Source organism: Ricinus communis, chromosome 2 (assembly GCF_019578655.1).
Source record: "Ricinus communis isolate WT05 ecotype wild-type chromosome 2, ASM1957865v1, whole genome shotgun sequence".
NCBI classification, from domain to species: Eukaryota; Viridiplantae; Streptophyta; class Magnoliopsida; order Malpighiales; family Euphorbiaceae; genus Ricinus; species Ricinus communis.
Genome location: NC_063257.1, coordinates 5,273,707 through 5,298,221, shown reverse-complemented (window position 1 = coordinate 5,298,221; position 24,515 = coordinate 5,273,707). Strand labels below are relative to the sequence as shown.

General features: G+C 32.2%; 4 protein-coding genes across 5 annotated transcripts; 2 read left to right on the top strand and 2 right to left on the bottom strand.

Annotated features, from left to right (window-relative positions):
- The first annotated feature begins 3,457 nt into the window (after positions 1 to 3,457).
- On the top strand, positions 3,458 to 6,265 carry LOC8268389 (protein CutA, chloroplastic). Of its 2 annotated transcripts, XM_002513969.4 has the most exons (6): positions 3,463 to 3,763; positions 3,861 to 3,967; positions 4,611 to 4,673; positions 5,341 to 5,372; positions 5,540 to 5,634; positions 5,907 to 6,265. In XM_002513969.4, exons 1-6 carry the CDS (start codon positions 3,579 to 3,581, stop codon positions 5,986 to 5,988), a joined length of 564 nt encoding a protein of 187 aa, XP_002514015.2. In that variant the 5' UTR covers positions 3,463 to 3,578; the 3' UTR covers positions 5,989 to 6,265. The 2 variants fall into 2 exon arrangements, with proteins under 2 accessions (XP_048226660.1, XP_002514015.2); XM_048370703.1 differs by lacking the exon at positions 4,611 to 4,673 and having other exon boundaries at positions 3,458 to 3,763.
- Positions 6,266 to 6,836: 571 nt separating this feature from the next.
- On the bottom strand, positions 6,837 to 8,934 carry LOC8268390 (14-3-3-like protein B). The gene is made up of 4 exons (XM_002513970.4): positions 8,258 to 8,934; positions 8,038 to 8,160; positions 7,232 to 7,348; positions 6,837 to 7,115 (listed from the first exon to the last, which is right to left on the bottom strand). The coding sequence occupies exons 1-4, from the start codon at positions 8,759 to 8,761 to the stop codon at positions 7,095 to 7,097; spliced, it is 765 nt and encodes a 254-aa protein (XP_002514016.1). The 5' UTR covers positions 8,762 to 8,934; the 3' UTR covers positions 6,837 to 7,094.
- Positions 8,935 to 10,352: 1,418 nt separating this feature from the next.
- On the bottom strand, positions 10,353 to 13,716 carry LOC8268391 (dnAJ-like protein slr0093). The gene is made up of 5 exons (XM_015716025.3): positions 13,408 to 13,716; positions 13,239 to 13,316; positions 13,086 to 13,161; positions 10,939 to 11,012; positions 10,353 to 10,803 (listed from the first exon to the last, which is right to left on the bottom strand). Exons 1-5 carry the CDS (start codon positions 13,519 to 13,521, stop codon positions 10,732 to 10,734), a joined length of 414 nt encoding a protein of 137 aa, XP_015571511.1. The 5' UTR covers positions 13,522 to 13,716; the 3' UTR covers positions 10,353 to 10,731.
- Positions 13,717 to 18,347: 4,631 nt separating this feature from the next.
- On the top strand, positions 18,348 to 23,956 carry LOC8268392 (glucose-6-phosphate isomerase 1, chloroplastic). Its single transcript, XM_002513972.4, has 14 exons — positions 18,348 to 19,097; positions 19,619 to 19,741; positions 19,858 to 19,956; positions 20,079 to 20,162; positions 20,926 to 21,069; positions 21,155 to 21,220; positions 21,679 to 21,747; positions 21,822 to 21,929; positions 22,317 to 22,369; positions 22,460 to 22,598; positions 22,729 to 22,885; positions 23,060 to 23,138; positions 23,522 to 23,588; positions 23,665 to 23,956. The coding sequence occupies exons 1-14, from the start codon at positions 18,564 to 18,566 to the stop codon at positions 23,797 to 23,799; spliced, it is 1,857 nt and encodes a 618-aa protein (XP_002514018.1). The 5' UTR covers positions 18,348 to 18,563; the 3' UTR covers positions 23,800 to 23,956.
- Positions 23,957 to 24,515: the final 559 nt, after the last annotated feature.

Below are 24,515 nucleotides of genomic sequence, written 5' to 3'. Positions count from 1 at the left end.
TTATAGAATCATCCTCTATTAAGCTCTAATGGATTTTATTATTAAGAAAAAAGAAAAACAAATCCAAAAAATGAAATGTATTAAATCCAAGAGAAGTAGTTAAATGTAGACAAAAACAAAATAACCATTCTATTTACCTAACAAAATAATTTGGTTTTTGTCTCCTTAATTAATTCGACCTAAGACCTTGAGATTCACCACTAAATATATTATCGCCTTTCTACACTTTAATATCAACAAAGAGTTTATCAGTAAAACAAAAATCACACACAAATTTGACGGACTCTCTGCATTGAGCTTCTAACATTTGCTTATCTAAACGCATGTGCAACACCTCCCAACACCGTGGTCCGCCACCACAAACAGCCACAACATCCGCCGTATCTCCGGTGTCTGCACTATTAGACACCGTCCCTTTTCAAAAAGAAAAAAAGAAAAAGAAATGAAAAAAATCACACGTGCATCGGTATTAGGGCCACATGTCCTCTTCTTTTTTTGTGCTCATTTTTTATTTATTGATGTTTTTATTTTGCTCCCTAATAGCATCTCTAAAACACCTTTTATTTATATTAAGTTATTTATTATATACAATGATTTTATAAAATATAATTTTAATGAGATTTTTTTTATCTTTTTTTAAGTAAAAAATAAAGAATTGTTTGGCTCTCTATATTTAAATAGCCAATTTTTACATTATAATTTTAATTTTATATAAAATAGAGCAAACTATAAAGATTATATGGGATTTATATAAATTTCTTATGTTTTTTTATATATATATATAAATACTTATAAATGTATAATTAATAGTCTTGAACATAAAGAGTAGCTGATGGCAAGGACTAATTAAAATGCTATCCGAGTTGTTCCCTAATCTATCATTTTTAGATTTGACAGTCATAATACAATTTATGAATTAGTGATAGACGGTGGACAAGAGAAGATGTGCATAAAAGCTACTCCAATACTGTTTAAGCAAATAATAATAATAATAATAATATGGTCCCTAAACCAATTAATTTAAGGGACTAAGTAGGAGTGGTGTCTTAAATCTGTTTGAGCTGGCAACAGTCACCTATATTGGCTTAAGCTACGTCTTTATTTAAGCAAACATTGTATAAGAAAAAGGGGCATTTTTGGTTAAGCTTTTGGGATTGTGCAATATAGAGATAGGGAGTAGATGCTTAACAAGAAAAAGGAGTAAGATAGAAGCATTTCCATTGGGCAATTTCTAGCGAACTTTGTCTCTCTTGTTAGGATTTAATTGGATTATCAAATTAAAACAGGCATAAAATACCAAAGAGGAAACAGACATCGAACCCAACCTGGCATATATCTTTTGCATGCTTCATTATTTTACCAATCAATGCCATCTCTAAGAAACATACAATTAACTAAAATCCCTCCACTTAACTAAGTCTGTCTTTGCTTTTGTTTTGTCTGTCTCCATTAGATATTGAGTCACTCGCCTCTTTTATTTTTTTATATCTTTATTTGTCATATATATAAATTAATTTTCTTATTGTATAATAATCTAAAACGTATTCAGCATGACTATTGCAGGTAATAAAATAAAAGTTATGAATTATATTTCGACTGTCATATAGGAGTATTTCGACGTCCCATTTCATTATGTTTTAGATTATATATATATAGTTTAGTTTTAAACCATCAAACTACAACAATACAAGATCATTATATATAATCTAATTATATATCATATTAGAAAGCAATAAGCAAATGAATACCCAACTTTTTATTATTATAAAATTATAATAATGAAATCTCTTTCTATAACACAACCGACTAAAATATAAGATATTATCTTGTAACCGACAAAACTTTAAAAATAAAATTACATAAGTATTGAGTTGTTATTATTAAAAAATATAAATTAAATTACAAAAAGAATTAATAAATTAGTGAAAAATATATATAGTTAAATTGTAAAGCATAAGATGAGATAATAGATAAAATAATGAGATGATCATGCGAGATTTTAGATTTTAATTCGTTTTTATTGATAGAGAAAATAATAAATTTTATTGAACTAATTAACTCAATTCAATGATATAATTTTTTTATACAGTTGTTTAATCTCGACCTATCTTGTTAATTTCAATCAAAATGGTTATTTCGGTCCAATTTCGATAATTCCAGTTTAAGGTAGAGGAGATTTTGGTCGATACAGTAAACAGAAGGTGTTTTGTTATGTTTTTTTTTAATAAAATGAGATATTCTGACCAAAATGGAGTGAAAATAAAACATCCAATATACTTTAGTTAAATTAAAAATGATCATCTATCATCTCATTTATATACTATTAAATTAATAAAAGAAAAATAAAATAATTCTGTTTAGTGGTATTTGTCCTTTCCATCTTGAGACCGTTACGAAGACTAATTAGAGGTTATTAACGCTCTAAATTTACTATAAAGTATTGATTGAAGTTATTAAAATAAAATAAAAAAGAAAGAAATTGGATTTTTTAGGGGAAGAATATATGAGAACCGACAGTTTTAAGGCAGAGATGCTAAATGATTTGTATTATATTTGTAACTACTCTTATTTTGTCTCCTGCTATCGATTAACTACTATACCATTAAAAATTACATCAAAATTGTATCCCTATCCTACCAATTTGTGTTGTGGGCATTTCAGAGCTTTGCTCCCCACAATTATCAAATGCACATTGTATCATTTTGATATTTATTATTATTATTCCTAATTTTTATTTCTTAATATAAAAAAGTTTGACCCATATCACAAGTTGATATATTTTAATGCTTAATTGCCAATTCTTTTTTATATTTGGTTTTTATAATCAAATCTGACATGTAATTTCTATATATTTTTTTTAAAAAAAATTTAGCATTGTGTTTTAACATGATTTTAATTTTAGCCCTTAATGAAATTATTAGCTAAATTTGATGACTTGATGTAAACTCTGGCCGAAAAAAAACTATATCAACAATTCATTAATAAAATGTTGACATTTAAGTATATAAAATTAATAAAAATTCTAAAATTAAGAAAAGTAATAATTTTATGCATTTAATCATCAATATTTTAATAATAGAACGAGCTAATAACTCTAATATTGATTTAATTATTTTTTGTTCAAATTTGAATTCTTGTCATGTTAGCAAGTTTGAACAATAATTCTAACAAAGGTTAAAATTGAAATTAATATTAAAATATGGTACTGAAAATGAAAATTTAAAAATTACATGGTAGATCTAATAACAAGTTCAAATTACTATAATTTCTTTTTAGCAACTAAACATATTTAATTGTTTTAAAAATAATAATAATATCACAAGTTGATAATTATAAAAAGAAGAATACAACTAAATGGGCTTAATTAAAGGAGCACTAGAACAAGTCCACAAATCTTAGGCCCAGAAAGAAAATTCCAGAGAGAAGTCCATTGACAGCAGAATTAGCAACTTTCTGGAGTAAGAATTAAGAACTGGGGGATGCCTGCCTTGTGATGTCAGTAAAAGTATCAAAACTAAAAACTCCCATCTCAAGCAAAAATTAAAATAGAAAAAGAGACCGTATAAATAAAACAGAAGATGGCTTCAGCACTCTGTTCAACAAGAATTACATCTGTTATCTCTTCTTCAACAGTACGACGACGTTTGCCTCTAGTCGGTGCGTTTTGCGTGTTAAGTTTGGGCCTTTCTAATCTCTGCCCAGCTCTCTCTTCTTCTCTCAAAACGGGTTGTGCTCAATCTCTCCCCTTTGTTCCTCTATTACGGTAAGCACGATAATGAGTATACCCAATTTCAATTAATTTTTCTTGGATTTCGGTTTTGTTTACTTTCTTAGATTAATGTATTTGGATTGTTGATTAGATCAAAGTTTAGTACTCGATCACAAGCTAATACTATCAGAATGGAAAGCAGTGCTGGCACTGTACCCAGTGTTGTTGTTTATGTTACTGTGCCAAACAGAGATGCAGGTTAGTTATTTATTTATTTTTTCTTTATGTAAACTGATTCAAGTTCTTTACTTTATTTTCTTTCGTTTTATTTATGTGGGTTTAAGAAGGAAGGAAATTAGTTTAATGCTTAAATTGGAGGTTTGTTTAGTAATATATATTCTTTTAAAACCCCTTTTTGTAATATTGTCTTCATTACTTAGTATTCCAATCATAATTCACTCTCTACTTGGTTGAATTGCAATCGTAATTGCTACTTATTGGCCAATTGGGTCCTGATTGAGAACTAAATAGGTCTTTGTTTACCACTGGGGTTTGGTTGTTGGAAAAGAATATCCCAAGTGATAGAATTTGTTTCAGAAATGCCTAACTATGTTGTGCGCATTATACTGATGAATATTTAGTAGTGCTAAGAAAGTTGTTTTTTGATTTGAGGATATAAGATTGATAGGTTGTTGTTGTTGATATAGTGAATCACTCAAATATTTGTTTATCAAGTTCATGCAAGCTAATCATTTACTTGAAGTTGCTTATATCTTTAAAATGTGTCACTTATTCTTCAGTTGTATTTCAGTAATTTATTGGACAGTAATTATCTAAATGAAATTGCATTTAACGTTTTCTTTCTTTAATTCATTCTTGGAAATTATAATCATGTTTGCAGGAAAGAAATTGGCTCAAAGCATAGTCAAAGAAAAATTAGCAGCATGTGTGAACATAGTACCAGGCATGTGCCAATTCTTTCTGGTCGCTTCCACTCTTTTAGCCAATAGAATAACTTTTTGCGTCTTGTAGCATCTGCCATGTTGTATTGATTGATTGATGCTAAACATGTTGAACCAAGTTGATTCTTCTTTAATTGTTAAGGGATCATTGCTAGAGACTTGGTCTTGAGCCATAAATGATACTTTTGAGTACAGGAGCCAATTTATAGATTCGTAGTTCACACACTGATTACCCTTTGTCATTCTTAGTCGCCGATAAGTTGCAACAAGAAAAAACGGCTTAAAAGCTTTAGATTAGATTATTTGGCTAGAGGGCATGACTTGAATTCAACTCCTTAGCTACAATGAAGAGAAATTACTTATATCTCTGAAGTTATTACTATTATTATTGGTTTTAGGAGAAGTCTTCCTATTGTTGTATTCTTTTAAAATATAGTTTCTGCTGTCAGATATTTTGAGCACATTATGAAATTTCATAAACTCTTTCGTTTATTGCTTTTCATCTTGCGAATTTCCTGTTGATGTTGCATACTCTCGGATTATGTTGTTTTCAGGAATATCACAGCTCTACATTCCCATTTTTATTTACCCTTACTCATTGTCATTGTTGTATGGACATCCTGTAAAACTAATTTTTTATGAATGGCTACACATGTCATGAATATATAGGTATTGAATCGGTGTATCAGTGGCAGGGAGAGGTAAGAATCCAAATATCTTCGCTTCCATTATTCTCCGTGTAGATGTTTTTGTTAAGAGATCTCGGATTGACTCGTTATATCAATATAGATTCCATCCGAGCCATCTTCTGTCCGTAAGTCTATGTACAAGTAAAATTAATGTTGCTTTACGTCCACATTGGTTGCAGATCCAGACAGATTCAGAAGAACTTCTTATAATTAAGACTAGGGATTCTCTGCTGGATGCTCTTACAGACCATGTCAAGGCAAATCATGAATACGAGTATGTATAAGGATTCTATACCATATTTTCTTGATGTAGTAATAAATTTCTTTTAGAAGTTTTACTTTGCAAGTTAAAGTAAATGAAAAATTGCAGAAGACTTTAGGATAAAACACCTGCTTCCAACTTAGTTTGTTCTTGGAGAATTGTCATTATATCTACTAGGACCATGGCAGTTGTACTGCCCATACAAGCAAAATGAGTAATAACCTCTAGCAAGATTTGTTCTATGCTCTACTTACAATTTTTTTTTCCTGCTCTATTATGTTCAGCGTTCCAGAGGTCATTTCCTTGCCCATCACTGGAGGCAGCATTCCATACCTACAGTGGCTCAAGAACAGCACAAGGGATTGACTTCTTTGGTGCACTCTGGAAATCTGGGAGCATCACTTGTTGGGTTGTACAGGCAAATAGCCTCTCTAGTCCCCAGCTTGCTGGGGCATTATCCGTGTAATTTGACTTTTCATGCCTGAGATGTGACCTAATTATCATATAAGATAGAATGCGGTGAAGCCTATGTGGTGGTGATGATTCTGCGGTGACTAGTATGTATGCTCTTGCTCGAGTGGTTGCTTCCTGGTTCAATGGAATTATTCCTTATTTATTGATCTAGCTAAATTATTTGCTTCTACTGGCCATGTGCGCCCTTTTTACGGTGCTCGCATGTTAGGACTAAATTATGAATTGGACGGTTGGCAAATAATTTGTATTTTCTATATTCAGCTGTGATGCCCATCAGACTCGGGCTTAATTTCCCACTAATGATTAGGAATGAAATAATAATATAATGCAATTGAGAAGCTTCTAGGTGTGTGGTGGGGGGGGGCCTCCGCTTACTAAGATGAATTCAAAAGACGGTGCATACATGCTATAAATATAATATTATTTTGTTCACTAGAGTCGGGCGCTATTCTTAGTCTTTTCTCTAGCTTCTGTTAGCATCAACATCTAGACTAAAGCCTCATTCTCATTCACAATCTGAGAATTTTGACTAATTCAAAATTAGTTTTTTTTCCCCCCTTTTAAAGATCTGTTGTTAAGACGGGTCTCTTCCTTTTTCCTTTAGACATATAAAACCTTCACAATTCAGCTCGGTTAACCTTGAATCAATTTCTAGTTTTTTCTTTCCTTTCTTTTTCAAAGAGATAGTATAACAACAATGCAGAGGGGGAAATTTTCTATATCCAATTGGATCCTAGACAGACATAACTTCTGATATTATATAAAGAACATAATGCCATAATGCATTTGCAACCAAATAAAACAAGACGGCCTAACACACATAGAATGCTACCCTCTTACCAAATAACTCCAGATCAAAAGGTAAGTTCAATCCAAACATAAACTATCATGTGATGGGGTTTTCTTAGGGTTAAAAACACTTTCAGGACAAATGGATGACATTCAAAGCCCACCTCCTCCAAAAGAAGACTAGGACCAGCCGAAGCTTGTGATGCCTTCTACGGCTCATCTAACTGGTCCTGCAAAAAATTTGAATAACATGCAAGTTAGGTTTTATTTACTGCATACATGGATTCTAATATTGCTGGCAGAGATATACTCGAGTATGTGCTCTTAAAGAGAGATGGTGGGGTACCTGGACATCTGAAGTCCACAGGGTGAGGTTATCCCGAAGGAGTTGCATGATTAGAGTGCTATCCTTGTATGATTCTTCTCCCAAAGTGTCTAGCTCAGCAATGGCTTCCTCAAATGCCTACACGAAAAAAGATGGCAAACAGCAATTTAGCAGGATATCAGCAACCATGCAAGTTGTAAATACTGCAACCATGCAAGTTGTAACAGCATCCACTAAGCATAAAAAGGCGCACAATTGCTCAGAAAATGGGTATTACTACACCCATGTATAATTAAATAAGCATTAGTGGTGAAAAAGATGCTAGGAATATATGAAAAACACAACCAAGCTTTGCAAAAGAAAAATAAAAAAGAATCTAATAGGGGATAAAGTCCTCGTATACTCAAAAAATAGATTTAAAAACGAACACTCAATTATTAGCAATTGAGGAGCATTTTCCCTGCATTACTTCAAACCCATACACCAGAAAATTCTCAGAAATAAACTTGGAAAAAGACAAGGACAGAATTCATTGTATTGATAAAGCCCACAAGTGTAAGCACGCACAAACAATCAAGATTCAAATCCTATCATTTCAAATTAGAAAACATGGCATGGTCAATTTCTGGCAGGGCACTTATTATGAATATTTACTCCTATTATCACATTAGTTTCGACAAGAAGCAATGCATCTAAGCTTCTATTGGTCAACCATTAATCATTACTAAAAACAGCAATTTTATCTTTATTGTTCACAGAAACTCTTTTAAATTGCGAAAAATCATACACCACAGAAAGGGAAGTCAGCAAAATGAAAGGACCCTAACCTGTTTAGCCATGCTGCAAGCTTTGTCACTCTGATTGAGGATCTCGTAATAGAACACAGAGAAATTAAGTGCCAATCCTAACCGTATAGGATGCGTCGGTGCAAGATCCGCAAGTGCAATATCCTTAAAAGTAAAAATTTTGCAATTATCAGAATCAGTAAAACCCTAGATTTAAGCCAAAAGAAAAAGAAGAGAAGGGGTGGGTGGCGGGTGTTCAAACCTGAGCAGCTTTATAAGCAAGCATGGTATCTTCGGCGGCGGTTTTTCTCTCATCACCAGCTTTAAACTCAGCTAAATACCTATGGTAATCACCTTTCATCTTCAAATAGAAGACTTTAGATTCACTAGCAGAAGCGGACGGTATGAGATTGGAGTCCAACAAACTTAAAATACTAGCACAAACATCAGATAACTCGTTCTCGACTTTAGATCTATACTCTTTAACAAGAACAACATGCTCCTCGTTCTTTCTACCTTCTTCTTTTTGTTCTATGGACGACACAATCCGCCAGGCGGCCCGTAGAGAGCCGATCACGTTCTTGTACGCTACAGAGAGAAGGTTACGCTCCTCTACGGTGAGCTCACCGGATGGAGTAGAACCTAGGACGAGTTTCTGCATGAACTGAACCATTTCTTCATAGCGCTCGGCTTGTTCGGCGAGTTTCGCGAGGTACACATACTGGTCTCTGGTTAGATTGTCCGGTACTGTAGCTGCTGCTGCCATAGGTGTGTGTTTGGTTCTTCTGGCAGTTTGTTGGTCGCCGAGGGAAAGAGAGAAGAGTGGTACGAGTGTGGTGATTTCTTCTCTTGTTTTTTTCAAAAGAAAGAGGAGTAGATTTCCGGTTTGGCTGCCTGTTTGGCTTTACTTATCTGTGACTTGGGGTCTTAGACAGAGAGGGATTATTATTATTTTTTTTTTTGGTTAAAGTAAATAAATAAATAAATAGTATTACGTGGAAAAAGAGGATTTGTTTTGACGGCTGTTTGGCGTTTGGAAGGGTGAGATGGTAATTTTATACGACAATTCTTTTTCTTTTTTTATTATTTTAACAATGTCTTTTTATATTAAAACTCAAAAACTTATTCCAACTGGCTCTCTATTCACACATATTTTGTTTTCTTTTTGGTGGATACAACGGGAAACACAGGACCTCACCTCACCCACGCCGGCAACATCCTCTATTCACACATTTCAAATCTTTTATTATTATAAATATTACGCTCGTTTTTTAACTTTATTTTTTTGGGTTATAAATAACTTTTAATTTAAAAGATCGGAGTTGCTCTTTCTTTATTTAAGAAAATCATAAAAACAAAATATAACTAATATATATATATATATATATATATATATATAATATTAATTGAAATATCAAATTATATTAATATTATAAGCACATTTAATATAAAAATTATTGAGTTTATGTATAAATCATCATTTTTTTTAACAGTTAAGCTTATATTTATATATAAATTACTACTATTTTAGATTTGAGCAATTCTGAGTATGAAAATGTGTTTCTAAATTTGAAAAGATAAATTAAATGAGCCATATGCCAAACTCATTTGAATATAATTTAGTGATAAATTCCCAATTTTTAATTATATAAACTGAGTGTGTCAGGATGCCTTTAAGGATTACCTCATCCAGATAATTAAACTAAAACTTACAATCTTACAATAAAACCAAAGTTCCAATGGGGACTTTGTGATTGAAATTGATTACTCAGCTCACTTCAAAAAAGAAAAAAGAAATTGACCCAATTAATCTAGAAGCAGCCAAAAACAAAGAAAATAGAAAATAATTCCAAACTCAGTGTTCCATTTTCATAAGCAATTAAAAGAGAAGAGAGAAAATTCCATCCTTATCTTTTTAATATCAAGTTGTGATTATTTTACTTTCAAAGAAAAAAAGTTGCAATATTTTAATCATTTAATCTTTTTCCTTTTCCAGTTTTGTTTTAAGCTGTACATATTTTTAAGATGCAGCATGACATGCATACACCTCAGCTACACGATCAGCTCAAACCCAAGACTTTTTGCACCTTGACAATGCTAAGTGTTTTTGAGTTTTGACTACGTTTCCTAGTCATTAACTATAATTATAAACAACTAGTATTCGTAAATTATTCAGAATCAGCCTTCACCCAAGTGCTTTCTTTGCCTTACAAGGCACAATAAATTAATTGCAGACCAATGGAGGCTACATATGTACCGAACTCCACCGTGGAAAAAGTGCTTCCACATTTGTTTTATCTGCCTGCCCTGGCTGATGGAATCAAAGCGACTGACTTAATACTCAATGATTCCAAGGATTAATTAATGCTTAATTATTGTTATAATTTATTATCTGCAATCTGTGTTGAGTTGGCCTCAAGATCACTCGTCCCAAATAATTTCATTTACAGGTGTGTGCTTGTCAAATAAACTAACCCATCATTCCAGCCACTAAATTATTGCTGCTAGCAAAAGACACCATTAGATGGTGAGGTTACAACCCTGATAAGAGATAAACAGGCATCCATCCAATGTTACACTACAATTATTATGTCATTTTCTACTATATGCATACTAGACTCTGCATTGCATTCTCCGTCCACCTCTTCTTCTAAAATGGTGCTATTACCAGTAAGAGACTGAGCAAATTTCATTGCAGCACCATAAATGAATTAAAAAAAGGTGCTGTTTTAGGTATTACCAGATTGACTGTCTGATCCCGAGACCATTACAGGTTAATATAAGGCCCTTGTAACGATTAAGATACTCCTGCATCAATAGACAAATAATTTAATGATGGCAATCGAGCTAGATTGAGAGTTTAAGAAAAAGATAAGCTTCTTTCAAACAAAAAAAAAGAAAAAAGAAAAAGATAAGCTTGACAAGAAATGGGAAGAGTCTTACTATTATATTATAATCATAAACATAGAACATCCCTTTATCATCATATTCTCTTCTTCTGATAGGATCACTCAAAACTGTTCAGAAAGCAATATTCAATTATTAGGCAAGTATGCAAGACAGCTAATTAAAATTATTGGTTATTTGATAGTCCTCGCTTTTCTCCTTCAAAGTTTTGTTCTTTAGCAGTAACAAAATGATTATGGGAATCAAGTGACTATTCTCTACAAAGTCAAATGCCTCAACGCAATAATGCATATGCAATGTGCCCAGGAATCTATGCAGTCGCTCATGTAGTGAAACTAAACAAAGTACGAAAACACAGGGACTATGATGCATGCTTCAAGCAACAGAAATGCTTGTGTGCGTGTGTGAAGAGGCACTAACATTTGAATTATGTAAACAAGGGCAATTAATCATAGCAATAGCTGCCTCTGTATGTAAATAAATTTGTCTCAGCCAACTGGGTCACAAAAACTCAGGTTCAACACCAAGGATGTGTTAGGGTGGTTCCTGCTGCAAAATTAACAGGAGGAGAACACTCATATTGGTTTGACAAGAACTATATCCTTTCTGTTGAAACTACCTATGCTACTGCCCTTACCAAAACTTTCAGTACCATCATCAAGTTAAGCAGTTGTAAGGAATAAAGATATTACATCTGATCAGGTTCAAACTGAAAGCATATCAAATACAACTCAACTCAAGTCAACCAAGCATTAACCCCAAATTAATTAGGGTCAGCTATATGAATTATTTTCTCAACTTCAAACAATTTTGAGTTACATCTTTAGAAAGATGTAGGGCTGCTAGATCATCTTGTACCATTTTTCTTCATGTTAGTCTAAGTCCACCCTTCTTTTCTTCACTCAATCTTCATATTGTGGTCGATCTTTCTAATGGGGGCATCAATAAATTCTCTGAACATGTCCTTAACAGAAACTACTCCACCTTTTTTCTAATACACTCATTACAGACTCTACCTGTTCTCGTATATCCTCACATCCATCTTAGCATTCTCATCTTGGAGACACGATGAATCTCATACTGGTAAACAAGAAGACAAATTATTTGCATTTAGAATCATTCAGATGAAAACTGATATATAACTTGGCAGAAAACACCATGCACAAGTGTTTGTGTATAAGAGTTTTAAAGCCATACACCAGGACCTGGCGATGCTAATAGTGAGCACCTAAAACCACATTTTGCTTCTTTCCCTTTCTGTTCAACCTTTCGTTTTGCTATAAGAGAATCAGAAAGATAGCTATCAAACAGGAAAAGAAATCTGCATACTTGTGAAGTTAAACGCCTCTAAGCTAAATATACAGTTCCATCAGCTAGATGCCTTCTCATTCTCCCTATACACATTCTGCACGAATTTGACTAAATTGTCACTGGATAATACCTTAAAACAAGATAATATGAATGCATGTCCACTGACAATGCTAAAAAAACTTCACATTCCTAATATCCTATCAGCAGCAACCAGAAAGATTCAGGGTGAACAGAAACAACCTAACAAGAAAAATATAATAAAGAAGCACTTGCGTAAAATGAAAGGAAATAATGCACACGCTAAGTTCATTGTTGTATGAATTTGTTTACAATTCTCCAAGGAAAACATCATATCAAGAGAAGTGGCAAACCCCAACATTGGAAAGGGAGGGAAACTGAAAAGAGAAGAAGAAGAAGAAGAAGAAATAGATTGAGAAAAGCCTGATGGACACATTGTTTATTATATACAACAAGGTGACAGATCTTATGAGGCAAATCACTGGATTGAGTAACCACACTTATTAGGCATTACAAATTAGGTTCAACAGCTAGAAATCTTGCCGAGAGACGACCATTGAATGGGAGTCAACTAACAATATAGAAAATGGCTATATTCAAAAATACATCCAAAACTTGGTCGCATAAAATTCTGAATCGAAATTTCAGCAACACAATTACCATGAAACTTACTTCCTAATTAAATAACTAGAAAATGTAGTGGAAAAACAAGAGCAGCTACCTGTAACAAGGAGTATGTGCTGACATATGATAAGAGAGTGCCAACAAAATTATGAATAAAGACTGCATTACCACTTGATAAAGGAAAAAAGCAAAATGCACAGCAATGAAGAGCAATGAAGAGTGAGATTGACCTTGGTAAGCCTCGTTTATTTCTTGAAATCTAGAAGTGGCACTATCCTCACTTTTCTGCTTATCCGGATGCCATTTCTGCAAGAAGACAGCTCAAGAAATTAAAAACCCCTCAATTCACTGACATTTAAATCCAAAAAAAAAAAATCACAAACCAGAGCGAGGCGTATGTAATTGGAGCGAATAGCATCGTCACTAGCGTCATAATCCACTTCCAGTATTTTATAGTAATCCTACATTTCCAAACAACAAAAGCTATTTATTGCACACTATAACACAAAAGAGCCAAAGAGAAGAGATTTGTGAGGGCGGCGTTAAGATCACCTTAGGCTTTGAGACAAGGGAAAGAAAATCAAAATTAAGGTGCGAGTCTGAGTTTGAGTCTTGGTCTTGGTTTTGATTTTGAGTTTGGTTTTGGTAATCGTCCCACATCATCATGTTAGATGTTAGTTACCTGCTGCCTTCCCTCGGCGTAGCCAAAAGATACGGGGGAGATACAAGTCGCAGCGGTGAAAGAGGAACACTGTAGTTTAACGACGTTGCGGTTTGGGGATAAATTTGGTTCCGGGTTTGTCCGAGTATCGGGGTGCCGCGTATTGTTTGTGAAAATGAGGCTAAGCCCAAGTGGTACACTTCACAAGGGGGAAATTTCTAGATGCATCCTTTTCTAAAACAAATCATTTTCTTTTATTGTGAGGTTTTGTGTTTTATAATATTAACGTTGTGTATTTTACTCATCTCACTTGATTTTCTTTTGTTTAGTAAAGGGCTTGTTTTGTAAATTTTGTAAAACAAAATGACTATTTTTACTTTTTTATTATTATATTAAAATATTTAAAATTTTATTTAGTAGAATAAATAAAAGAGGTAATTATTATTTATCTCTTGTGTTTTTCCATATTATATTAATTACTCTCTAACATTTAAAAATATATTTTTTTATGTTTTTATTTTATATTAAAAATCTTTTCCATCTGAATTTTTGTTCAAAATCGTTAATTAAGTTTAGTTTTATACTATTTATTTCCTAATTTTTTATATAATATATAAATTGACTTCTATATTTTATTTATTATACTAAAATTTTCAATGTAAGTCAATACAATTAAAGAATTAAATTGATAAAAAATATAATTTAATCCTCAAATTTCTTACTAAAGTTATAATTCTACTATAACAAAATTAATAATAAGATTAATATCTATTTTATTTTAAAAATTTAAAATTAAATTGTATGAATTTTTAACATTTAGATTAATATAAATCCTTTTAAAATAATTAAAATTTACTATAATTTAATTATATTAAAAATTAAAATTTGTACAAAAGTAAAATTATTTTTTATATAAAAATTAGACAATAGAATTTTAGTATAATAAATAAATTATAAGGATAAATTGTATATTATACTAAAGATAATGAGCAAATAATATAAAACCAAAATCTAGTACATGGTTGTCTAATAAAAACTTTAACAAAAAATTTTTAATATAAAATTATAAAATAGAAGAATAAAGAATATATTTCTTAAATATTAAAAGTAACAAGTATAATATGAAAAAAAAATATAATAGGCAAATAGTAACTATTCCTAAATAAAACTATGAAAATAAGAATATTGCTTAAATTTTGCTAAACCTATAGTTAAAATTAATTGTTCCAACTACAAAGTTGTTTAAATAAATCAATAAGTACCTAAGAAATTAATATAATAACATTATATATATATATATATATATATATATATATATATATTAGGAATTATATAATTATATATGATTATTTTATTTATTTTTATTTTGAATTATAGTAAGAATTTAACTTTTATATCATCTTATATGAGATTTTTTTATTTCACTAGCTGTCAGCCCGAATATAATGCAGTTATTACTATTTTTATTATATTATTTTTTAATTAATAATATTTTATTAATTTCTTTAGAAAAATATTTTTATATATATAATTTAACAAATACTATACTGGGTACATATAATAATAATTTATTGAAAAGTATAATATTTTGCACTTTTTTATCAAATCTAGCATATACTTTTAAAAAATTTCAATTTCAATACATAATTAATCTTCAATAAAATTATCAACCAAATTGGTTGACATGATTTGGATGTACTGACAACAAAAAAATTAAATTAACGTTAGAGTTGTTGAGCCATTCCATTAATAAACTATTATCATTTAAATATATAATATTATTTTTTTTTAATTTTAGAATTTTATTAATTTTTAAATAATAATATTTTTATAATAAAAGTTCAAATTCAATCCCTCGTTTTTTTATTGTCCCTATAGTTTACTCCACGTCAACAAATTTAATTGATAATTTTATCAGAAATTAAAATTGAAATTAATATTAAAATGTGATGTTGAATTTTAAAAATTCTAAATATATATATTATATTTAATAATAAATATAAAGTACATAATATTTTTAAAAATTAAGCCATAAGATAATTGATAAATATGTCATATATATGAGATGTGTGTAGATGAGGAAACTTTATTAGATAGTTTAATTTGTATCGGGTAAGAGTTATGCTATATTTGGTTTAAATCTATAATGAAATTCATTTCATTTAAGAAAAAAACATGAGAGAAGATAAAATATAGATGATAAAGTTGGAAAATATATTTTGGTATTATGAAATGTATTGACTTATAAATATAGAATTCATTTGAGAATACTACTTATTTTGTTAGAATTTAGTTTAGCTATAGCTAATTTCACATAAATTCAATTATATATAATACTAAATTATTTTTATTATATTTAAAGCTTATAAATTATAGATTCATAAATAATTTCATAAATTTTATAGATTTTAACCAAATACTATGTTAATGTTTTTAACTTGCGCCTTTGTTAGATGGAGCAGTAGATTACTATGTTAATATTAGAAAAAAAATAAGCAGGTTATGAGGATGCAAGTTGATATATTAATATAATAATTAAAATAAAAATAACAATTTACACAAACATAAAAATTATACTTCAATATAATATATATGTGAAAGTCCATTAGTTCATAAAATTAATACTTGGAAGAATTTCGACAAATCAAACATAGATATTTTGCATTTCTCATTCACTTTTGGAATTGTTCCCGCAATAAAAGAAATGGCGAAGAAATGCCATATGACTCCTCACAAGAAAGAATATGTCTCTTTTTTTTCCCCTAAGCTTAGCTTTTTCTATACATATATATAATATTAGTTTAGAGTATTATGCCTGGTAGAATTTTTATAGATATTTTTTCAAAAAAAATTTAATACGATTGTCTATCCAAAATTCGAACTCGAGATTTTAATTAAAATAAAAGAAACTCTTATCATTTCATTTACATACTCTTGAATCCGTATCAGTTTTCTTTACTAGACAAGGTAAGAAATTGCATCAAAACGAAACAACTTAAAAAAGTCTAGCTTTCCTTATAGTTTCCTTCACTATACAGTTCTCAAATAGAAAAGAGGGAGGAGTGGTAACAATCTAGTTAGTTATTACTATATAAATTACTCTCCATTGTGAATTATTTATAAAGTCATAATTAGCTCGAACAAGACCCAAATTTGTCAACTCAATATTAATTTCAAAATTAGATAGAAAGATTTAACCAAAATACAGACCTGAATGCTATCGAGAATGTGCACTTAAGAAAATTATCTTTTTTAAAATACAAACTCAAATTCTTAAACCACTCGATGAAATTCATCAAATCGCCAAACTATCACTCTCAATTGTATCTTTTGTTGCTAGAGTAATAGAATTTATAGTGTTTTGTAATAAACATTTTTTTTTTTTTTTTGAGGAGCTTACAGAGAAACTCGTAAAGTGCTGGACTCACGCACAAGAATGGTTTCAAGTGTATAATTGGGTTGAGCTCAATTTATGTAAAACTTGCTCCGTGAACCGACATTCAGAATACAATGTGCACATATAGCACAACTGCATCTTCAAAATGGTGGCATGCAAGTACACCTAAAGGTCAATAAAAGGTTGGGGTTCTATTCCAATCATATTCCCAGCAACAACGGACTTTCAGATTATATGCATATTTTCCCTGCTTTTTCAACACAGGCATAGTAAAATGTTATGTGAAAAAAATCAAACTGCGATGATTTGTGGGTTCACTTTTCGCATTTGACATCACATAATAGAGGGTGCGAGTTGGCCAACTGGGGGCAGTGGAAGGATATTTTTCGGCGGAGAAACAACCAGAATCCTTGTGTGGGGTTTGCAATTTTGAGTTCTTTGTACTGTTTTGCCCAATGATCTTGGACTAGTAGTGGTCCATATATAAGTAACGATGGACAGTAGGACATTATTTCTACACAAGGTTAGTCCATGAGGATTTTACAACTTACATTCATAAAACGTATCACATATCATTTTCACACCAAATATTCATAGTGTAAAACAATTATATAATTTTCATAAAACAGACAGCGGAATGATAGAGACCAGGTCCAGTCCGGTCATCCAGCTGGAATATGAAGAAAAAGATACATAGTGAATGTCAAACTAATTTTTGCAATATATTAAAATCATGGAGGGTCACAAATAAAATAGAAAATAATTCAACCATAATCTGAATAACATTTATATTGAATAGTGTTTCTATATAAAATTATTCTATATTAAATTAACAATTATGATCTTAATTGCACCAGTAATGCAGTAAAACTTATTAACATATGGATTCCATTAATTTAGACGCTAATAATTATATGTATATATATATATATATATTATTTTTTATTTGTTTAGTTATTTATAAAGTATTATATTCTATTATAATATGAGTGGCTTGTATAAGATAATTTTAAAATTTAAAGTATTTATAGCTTTTATTTTGAAATATATAAATATTTTGGGAAGATCTAATTTGTGATGTAAAATTTTGATTTTATTATAATTATGTTATGTGTATATTTTATAGGTATAATTGGACAGAGTTATTTAAAAATAATGTTATATATTAGTAATAAAATATTACTTGTATTTAATTTTTATAATGAAAAGTACATTAATTAATCTCTTCTATCAAAAAAACGAAAAAGTACATTAATCTCGAACACAAGGCGCTGTAGTATTTCATCTTTTCCCCAAACGGGAACACGAGAATCAAAAGTCAAAACGGGGGACAAGCGAATATGCGAGGGCATTCAAGTAAATTAGACCGTAATCAACGTCCATTCTCGTCATCCCGCCATGTGGGCGCCAACAACAGAAGAACCATCGGATCCATTTGATTGACCGGCCATTCAACTTGTGAACCCTGCACACTCACTCACAGCCTGACAATAAAGACAAAGAGCTTCAACCATCGAAAACCACATTTCTATATTTCCACTTTCAACAACCAAAAGAAATATCGCCACCAAAGCTATGGACTAGCCCAAGCTCCTCTTCTCCTCCTCCTCCGTATTTTCTCTTAGTAAACATCCCCAGCACTGACCTCCAATGGCCTCACTCTCCGGTCTCTGCTCCTCGTCTCCATCTCTCAAAACAAAAACTTCTCTTCTTAAAACAGCTCTCAACTCTGCTCCTCTTAAAACCTCACTCGCATTTCCACCTCGCACTTCCCGATTTACCCCTGCACAGTCAATCGCGCGCGAGATTTCCGCTGATTTATCCAAAACAAACTATAAATTATCGGTCAAACCGGAGCAAGGACTAGAGAAAGATCCAAACAGTCTATGGAGAAGATACACGGAGTGGCTGTACCAGCACAAGGAGTTAGGGCTTTATTTGGATGTGAGTCGGATCGGGTTCACGGACAACTTTGTAGAAGAGATGGATCCCCGCTTTCAAAAGGCGTTTAAGGATATGGAAGAACTTGAGAAAGGTGCAATTGCGAATCCTGATGAAGGGAGAATGGTTGGTCATTATTGGTTGAGGAATCCGGGTCTTGCTCCTAAAGCTTTTTTGAAACAACAGATTGATAAAGCTCTCGACGCCGTTTGTCAGTTTGCTGGCGACGTCGTCAGTGGTAAGGTTAGTTTTGTCACGTCAATTTTGCTTTTCTCTGTTTATTATTTATTTATTTTATGGATTTTTAACAGCCAGCGCATCCAACTTGGGTGTGTTTGGAAAGTTTAAAACCGCAACAATTGAATTGAATTGAGTTCTGCTCATTCAATTATTGTGCTCGGTAAGCACATAATTGGCAGAGTCCAAATTTTTAAACTCAAAAAACTTATGTTTCGTAAGTATATAAATAGAAGAATTCGTTTCAATGAAACTTCTTAATCAATTCTCATGTTTTGCTAACACTTTCGAAAAGCCATTTTCTTGCGTATGATTTATTCAAAATAATGCCAAAATCAAGGCATTTTGAAAGATATGAAATTATGAAAGAAATGACATGATTTTCCAATGATTCAATTCATTTGAACTGTTGCGCATGTGTTATTCCATACAAGTAATTCTCAATGCATGCCAATTATTTGATGTTAAGTTTTCAACTGTACTTGATTGTTTGTTTGACTCAGTTTTTTTTCTTTCCATTGATACAGATTAAGCCCCCGAATTCACCAGAAGGCCGTTTTACTCAAATACTTTCTGTAGGTATTGGAGGTTCAGCTCTTGGACCACAATTTGTTGCCGAGGCTCTTGCGCCTGATAATCCTCCTCTCAAGGTTTGGTTGTTGCGACAGATAAAGTATCTATACTAGATTTAACTAATTGTATTGTTGCAGTTACTGTGTTGACAATTTTGGTTGTAGTAGGTAAAATCTTGTTGTCTTGTTGGCAGATAAGATTTATTGATAATACGGATCCAGCTGGAATTGATCATCAGATTGCTCAGCTTGGTCCTGAGCTTTCTTCTACTCTTGTGATAGTGATTTCTAAGGTATATATGAGCATCGGACTTTGAACTGAGATTTGTATTTACATGTTGCTTGTGTATTTTAATGAGACCTTATAATAGGTTTAATATGTTGCTAACTTGGTGTTAGTTTGAATTGTCTGCAGAGTGGAGGTACCCCTGAAACTAGAAATGGTTTATTGGAAGTTCAGAAGGCCTTTCGTGAAGCTGGCCTGGAGTTTGCAAAACAGGTTTTGACCTCAGGTTCTTGTTTCTGCTTTTATTAATTTTTGCCACTGGTTCCATGCTGCAAATTTTAAAAATATTCTTTTGATGCTAAAATAGACACTGAGAGTTGAAATAAATAATTATGATGTGTGATGACCGACTAGATGCAGTTTAACCTGTGCACGTGTATGTCAAAATGCTCAATTATCATTTTATTCTGTATAGCAAATATTCTTTTGTTTATATTATTTATATCTGAATCAGCAATGTGGTTAATCTCGTATACATGAGGAAATCACATTGATCATTTCCCAGTTCTATCGTGCGAGACAGCCAGGAGTGCAAAGGCTTATGAAAATGATAGTACATCTTGATGGGGGCATCTTCTGAAGAATCTGTTGCTTGGTTTTATGATCAACACAGTTACTGATTTTTTGGTGTTCCACTGTCAGTTGCAGTAAATGAATTACTTTTCAGTGCTGTTTAAAGAAATGATATAGTATGGTTTTGTAACTTGAGAACTATGTTTATTTGTTCCACTAGCCATCAATAAGATTAATGCAAAACTTGTCAGATTTTAGTGTAAGATATTATAATTAATCATTATTGTGTTTGATTGTAACTGTTAATATTATATATGAAATCATGAAGGTATCGAGTTCTTATTTAATTCTATTTTCCTCTGTTTATCAACGAGAATGATTTTTATGTGTATTTTGATCAGTGTCTCCAGTCTCTATCCCCCTATCCTTTGGGTTTTGAAATTGATCTGCATTATTTATTTAGGGAGTTGCTATAACGCAAGAAAATTCATTACTAGACAACACTGCAAGAATTGAAGGATGGTTAGCTAGATTCCCCATGTTTGACTGGGTTGGTGGGAGGACATCTGAAATGTCTGCAGTGGGCCTTCTTCCAGCAGCACTTCAGGTGATTGACTGTTGAGTTTAAATTTGATATGTTCTGTCTGTAGCAATTGTCATGCACAGTACTTAAAGAGTTATTGTTACTTCAGGGGATTGACATTAGGGAAATGCTTGCTGGCGCGTCACTGATGGATGAGGCAAATAGAACCACAGTGGTAAGTGTTAATTTATATCTATTTGTAACAGTAAAAGAAAAATTTGGGCATGACTTATCATACAAAGAACCAATTCTTTTGTTTGTCTCTCCACATTTATCTTCCTCCTATTGTTAAATAGTAACTAAATGTCTTCTTATTGTTATCATTGGAGAAAGTTTATATCCAAATCCACTAAAACTGGTTCAAGACTGGTAAAATCAAAATTCATCTGATGAGCACACAGCCCCTTCTGGAGTATGGCTGTAATATGTTAATCCCCAGATAAGGCATTTGTGTTTCAGTTCTTTCAGGAGTATGTTGAACACTTTGTTCAGAATGATGTCAATGATAATCACTTTCCTAGTTTAACCTCTGGTCACTTTGTTGATATCTAGTCTTTTCTACTGCGTTACTTTTTATTCTCACATTTATAGTTTGTGTACAGATTCCCCTCTGATAAAATTATTTTCTTTCAGCTTAGAAATAATCCTGCAGCTATGCTAGCTTTATGCTGGTACTGGGCCTCTGATGGGATAGGATCCAAGGTACTTGTTTCTTTGCATATTATAAGCCAAACTGGTTCCATATGTTTACTTTTGTATTGTTGGATTTTCTTCAGGACATGGTCGTCCTTCCTTATAAGGACAGTCTGTTACTATTTAGTAGGTATTTACAGCAACTAGTCATGGAATCACTTGGGAAGGAGTTTGACCTGGATGGTAATCGGGTATGTGCAATCAATATTAGAATTATCCTCTTCTTGCTGCTGGGCTGATTATTGTGTTTCTTCCTCTTGACTGCATTTTAACATTTTGAAGATGACCACTTTCTAAATTGCCATTACTAGTTTTAAGGTTAGACAAATTATTTAGAATTTGATCTTGCTGTCAAGTGAACCTGGTTATGGGCTCTACAGAGTCAAGTGCCAGATTAGAAAAATATATATTGCACTAATATAGTATATTTTTGTAACAAAATTACATTTCTTTTTCTATTTTTTCCGAAAGTGAGTCTGACTTAATGAGTCAGCTCGAGTATTTTATACATTGTTGAACATGGATTGCTTAGTTCTTTGGTTTTGTAGATAATGAGAGACCTTTTTCTTATTTCACAGGTGAATCAGGGACTTACAGTATATGGAAATAAAGGGAGCACAGATCAGCACGCGTGAGTGTCATATTTATTGTTTATGGTCTATATATGATGATTGACGTTTTTTATTTTGAGGCCTGAAGCACCAATGTGTTCATTCTTCAGCTACATTCAACAACTAAGAGAGGGTGTACACAATTTCTTTGTGACGTTCATTGAAGTGCTGCGTGATAGACCTCCTGGTCATGATTGGGAGCTCGAACCAGGTGTCACATGTGGTGACTACCTATTTGGAATGCTACAGGTTAGATATGTTATGAGAACAAGTTAAGAATACTTTCCAGTGGCCTTATGTCTATAGATAAAGTTTGATTTTTGAATTGGTTTGCTATTGATAAATCCTCTGATCTGCCATTACTGATTCGTTTTTACAGGGAACTAGGTCTGCATTGTATGCTAATGATAGGGAGTCCATAACTGTTACAGTGCAAGAAGTGACACCTAGAACTGTGGGGGCCCTTGTTGCACTTTATGAGCGAGCGGTTGGAATTTATGCATCACTGGTCAATATCAATGCTTATCATCAACCCGGTAAGTACCCATTTCCTCTTGCCTCTGCTTTATGTTTGGATGTGGAATTGAGAAATGAAGTGTTATTATGGCTGCTAATTTTGGTCTTCTCTACATGCAATTGGACTATTCATGCATATTTAGTTAGTAGTCCCTGTCTGGCTGAACATATCTATGCCCCTTATCTCATCTCAGGTGTAGAAGCTGGGAAAAAGGCTGCAGGGGAAGTATTAGCTCTTCAGAAGCGTGTGTTAGCAGTGCTTAATGAGGCAAGGTAAAAAGTTGCATCTGCCATTCACCCTCTATTTCTTTGTGGATTCTTTCCTTTATGCTAGTACTGTTGTCAAATCTATGTATATGACAAAGGCATTGCCTGATTACCCTGCTCCTGCCAGAACTTACGAAATATTATACTTGTAATTATCTATCGCTGGAAAAACACCTCAGCTGAGTTTTGAATTTTAAGGTAAAGGAATGGTTTAACCATGCCTTTAATCTTTTGGTCTTTGGAAGCAAATTTTCCATTTGAACTGTTAATTGCATACTATTTCCTTTTCATGCTTTTCCTTATTTGCTTTGTTGGCTGTGGCTTTTTTTTTTCTGTCCTGTGTTTAGTGGGCTTTCCTACTTAGTGATATTGTGCTTCTCTCTTTTCAGTTGTAAAGAGCCTGTTGAACCTTTGACACTTGAAGAAGTAGCTGAACGTTGCCATGCAGAAGAAGATGTATGTACAGTTCTCTTCTTAAAATTACATGAAAGATGAAATGCTCTGCTAATATTTTATCTGCTCATGCCCTCAGATTGAAATGATATACAAGATTATACTGCACATGGCTGCCAATGATAGAGCACTAATTGCCGAAGGTAATTGTGGTTCACCACGCAGCATCAAAGTGTTCCTTGGGGAGTGTAATGTTGAAGCATCATATGCTTGAGTTCGAATTACGAAACTCAGCAAGATGATTGTGTTCCTTTTAGACAAAGGAAGCTCCAATAAGCTGATTTTGACCTTGTATTACATGAACTGGAATTTTCATTTGTTTCCCCTTTGGATACACATCAGAAATAAATTTTCATTTACTTGTTTGTCAATTGAATTCTCAAATAATACCTGTTCATAGAAACTGATATAATTTGCTAGAGATAGAATCAGAATGGCAAGTAACTTAAATATCATATGATTTGTCATATCATACTATACCCGTATATCGCCTAACCTTGTATTTGCCTAGTGCATACAAAGCATGGATAAAACGCATATGATTGCACACTCAGTACAGTTGCAGGTCTGAACAGCTTATAATGTGATTCCAGTCCAGGAGTTGCATATTCTTATATCACTCATTCTCGGTTCTTATAAAAACTTATCTTACACCAAGCTTTGGTGGCCCCAGCTGCTGTCATTATAAATTTCAAAATGCTTGTCCATCAGTTGGCATGTTGAAAAGAATTTCAAATTAAAGCTTATATTCTCCTCCTGGTATGATTCCCACCGTCAAACGTGGAAAGGTGGGCTCAACAACTATGAATCTTTTTTAATTAAAAAATTATTTGGGAAGCAAAGGGAACATACGAGTCCTTACACTACAATCTAAGTTCACATGTGTGTAATCATTGACCAAACATCTAGGTCTGTTGTGTTTGAATCTAA

Bases quoted from the DNA above. Each gene is read 5' to 3' on its own strand.
- LOC8268389 (XM_002513969.4), top strand. From the start codon at position 3,579: ATGGCTTCAGCACTCTGTTCAACAAGAATTACATCTGTTATCTCTTCT. The intron at 5,373-5,539 runs GTAAGAATCCAA...CATTGGTTGCAG, and splicing joins TGTATCAGTGGCAGGGAGAG to ATCCAGACAGATTCAGAAGA. The intron at 5,635-5,906 runs GTATGTATAAGG...TATTATGTTCAG, and splicing joins AAGGCAAATCATGAATACGA to CGTTCCAGAGGTCATTTCCT.
- LOC8268390 (XM_002513970.4), bottom strand. From the start codon at position 8,761: ATGGCAGCAGCAGCTACAGTACCGGACAATCTAACCAGAGACCAGTAT. The intron at 7,349-8,037 runs GTTAGGGTCCTT...TTTTTCGTGTAG, and splicing joins CTTGCAGCATGGCTAAACAG to GCATTTGAGGAAGCCATTGC. The intron at 7,116-7,231 runs GTACCCCACCAT...AATTTTTTGCAG, and splicing joins TGTGGACTTCAGATGTCCAG to GACCAGTTAGATGAGCCGTA.
- LOC8268391 (XM_015716025.3), bottom strand. From the start codon at position 13,521: ATGATGATGTGGGACGATTACCAAAACCAAACTCAAAATCAAAACCAA. The intron at 13,317-13,407 runs GTGATCTTAACG...TTGGAAATGTAG, and splicing joins CCCTTGTCTCAAAGCCTAAG to GATTACTATAAAATACTGGA. The intron at 13,162-13,238 runs GTTTGTGATTTT...GTCTTCTTGCAG, and splicing joins ATTACATACGCCTCGCTCTG to AAATGGCATCCGGATAAGCA.
- LOC8268392 (XM_002513972.4), top strand. From the start codon at position 18,564: ATGGCCTCACTCTCCGGTCTCTGCTCCTCGTCTCCATCTCTCAAAACA. The intron at 21,748-21,821 runs GTACTTGTTTCT...GATTTTCTTCAG, and splicing joins CTGATGGGATAGGATCCAAG to GACATGGTCGTCCTTCCTTA. The intron at 22,599-22,728 runs GTTAGATATGTT...TCGTTTTTACAG, and splicing joins ACCTATTTGGAATGCTACAG to GGAACTAGGTCTGCATTGTA.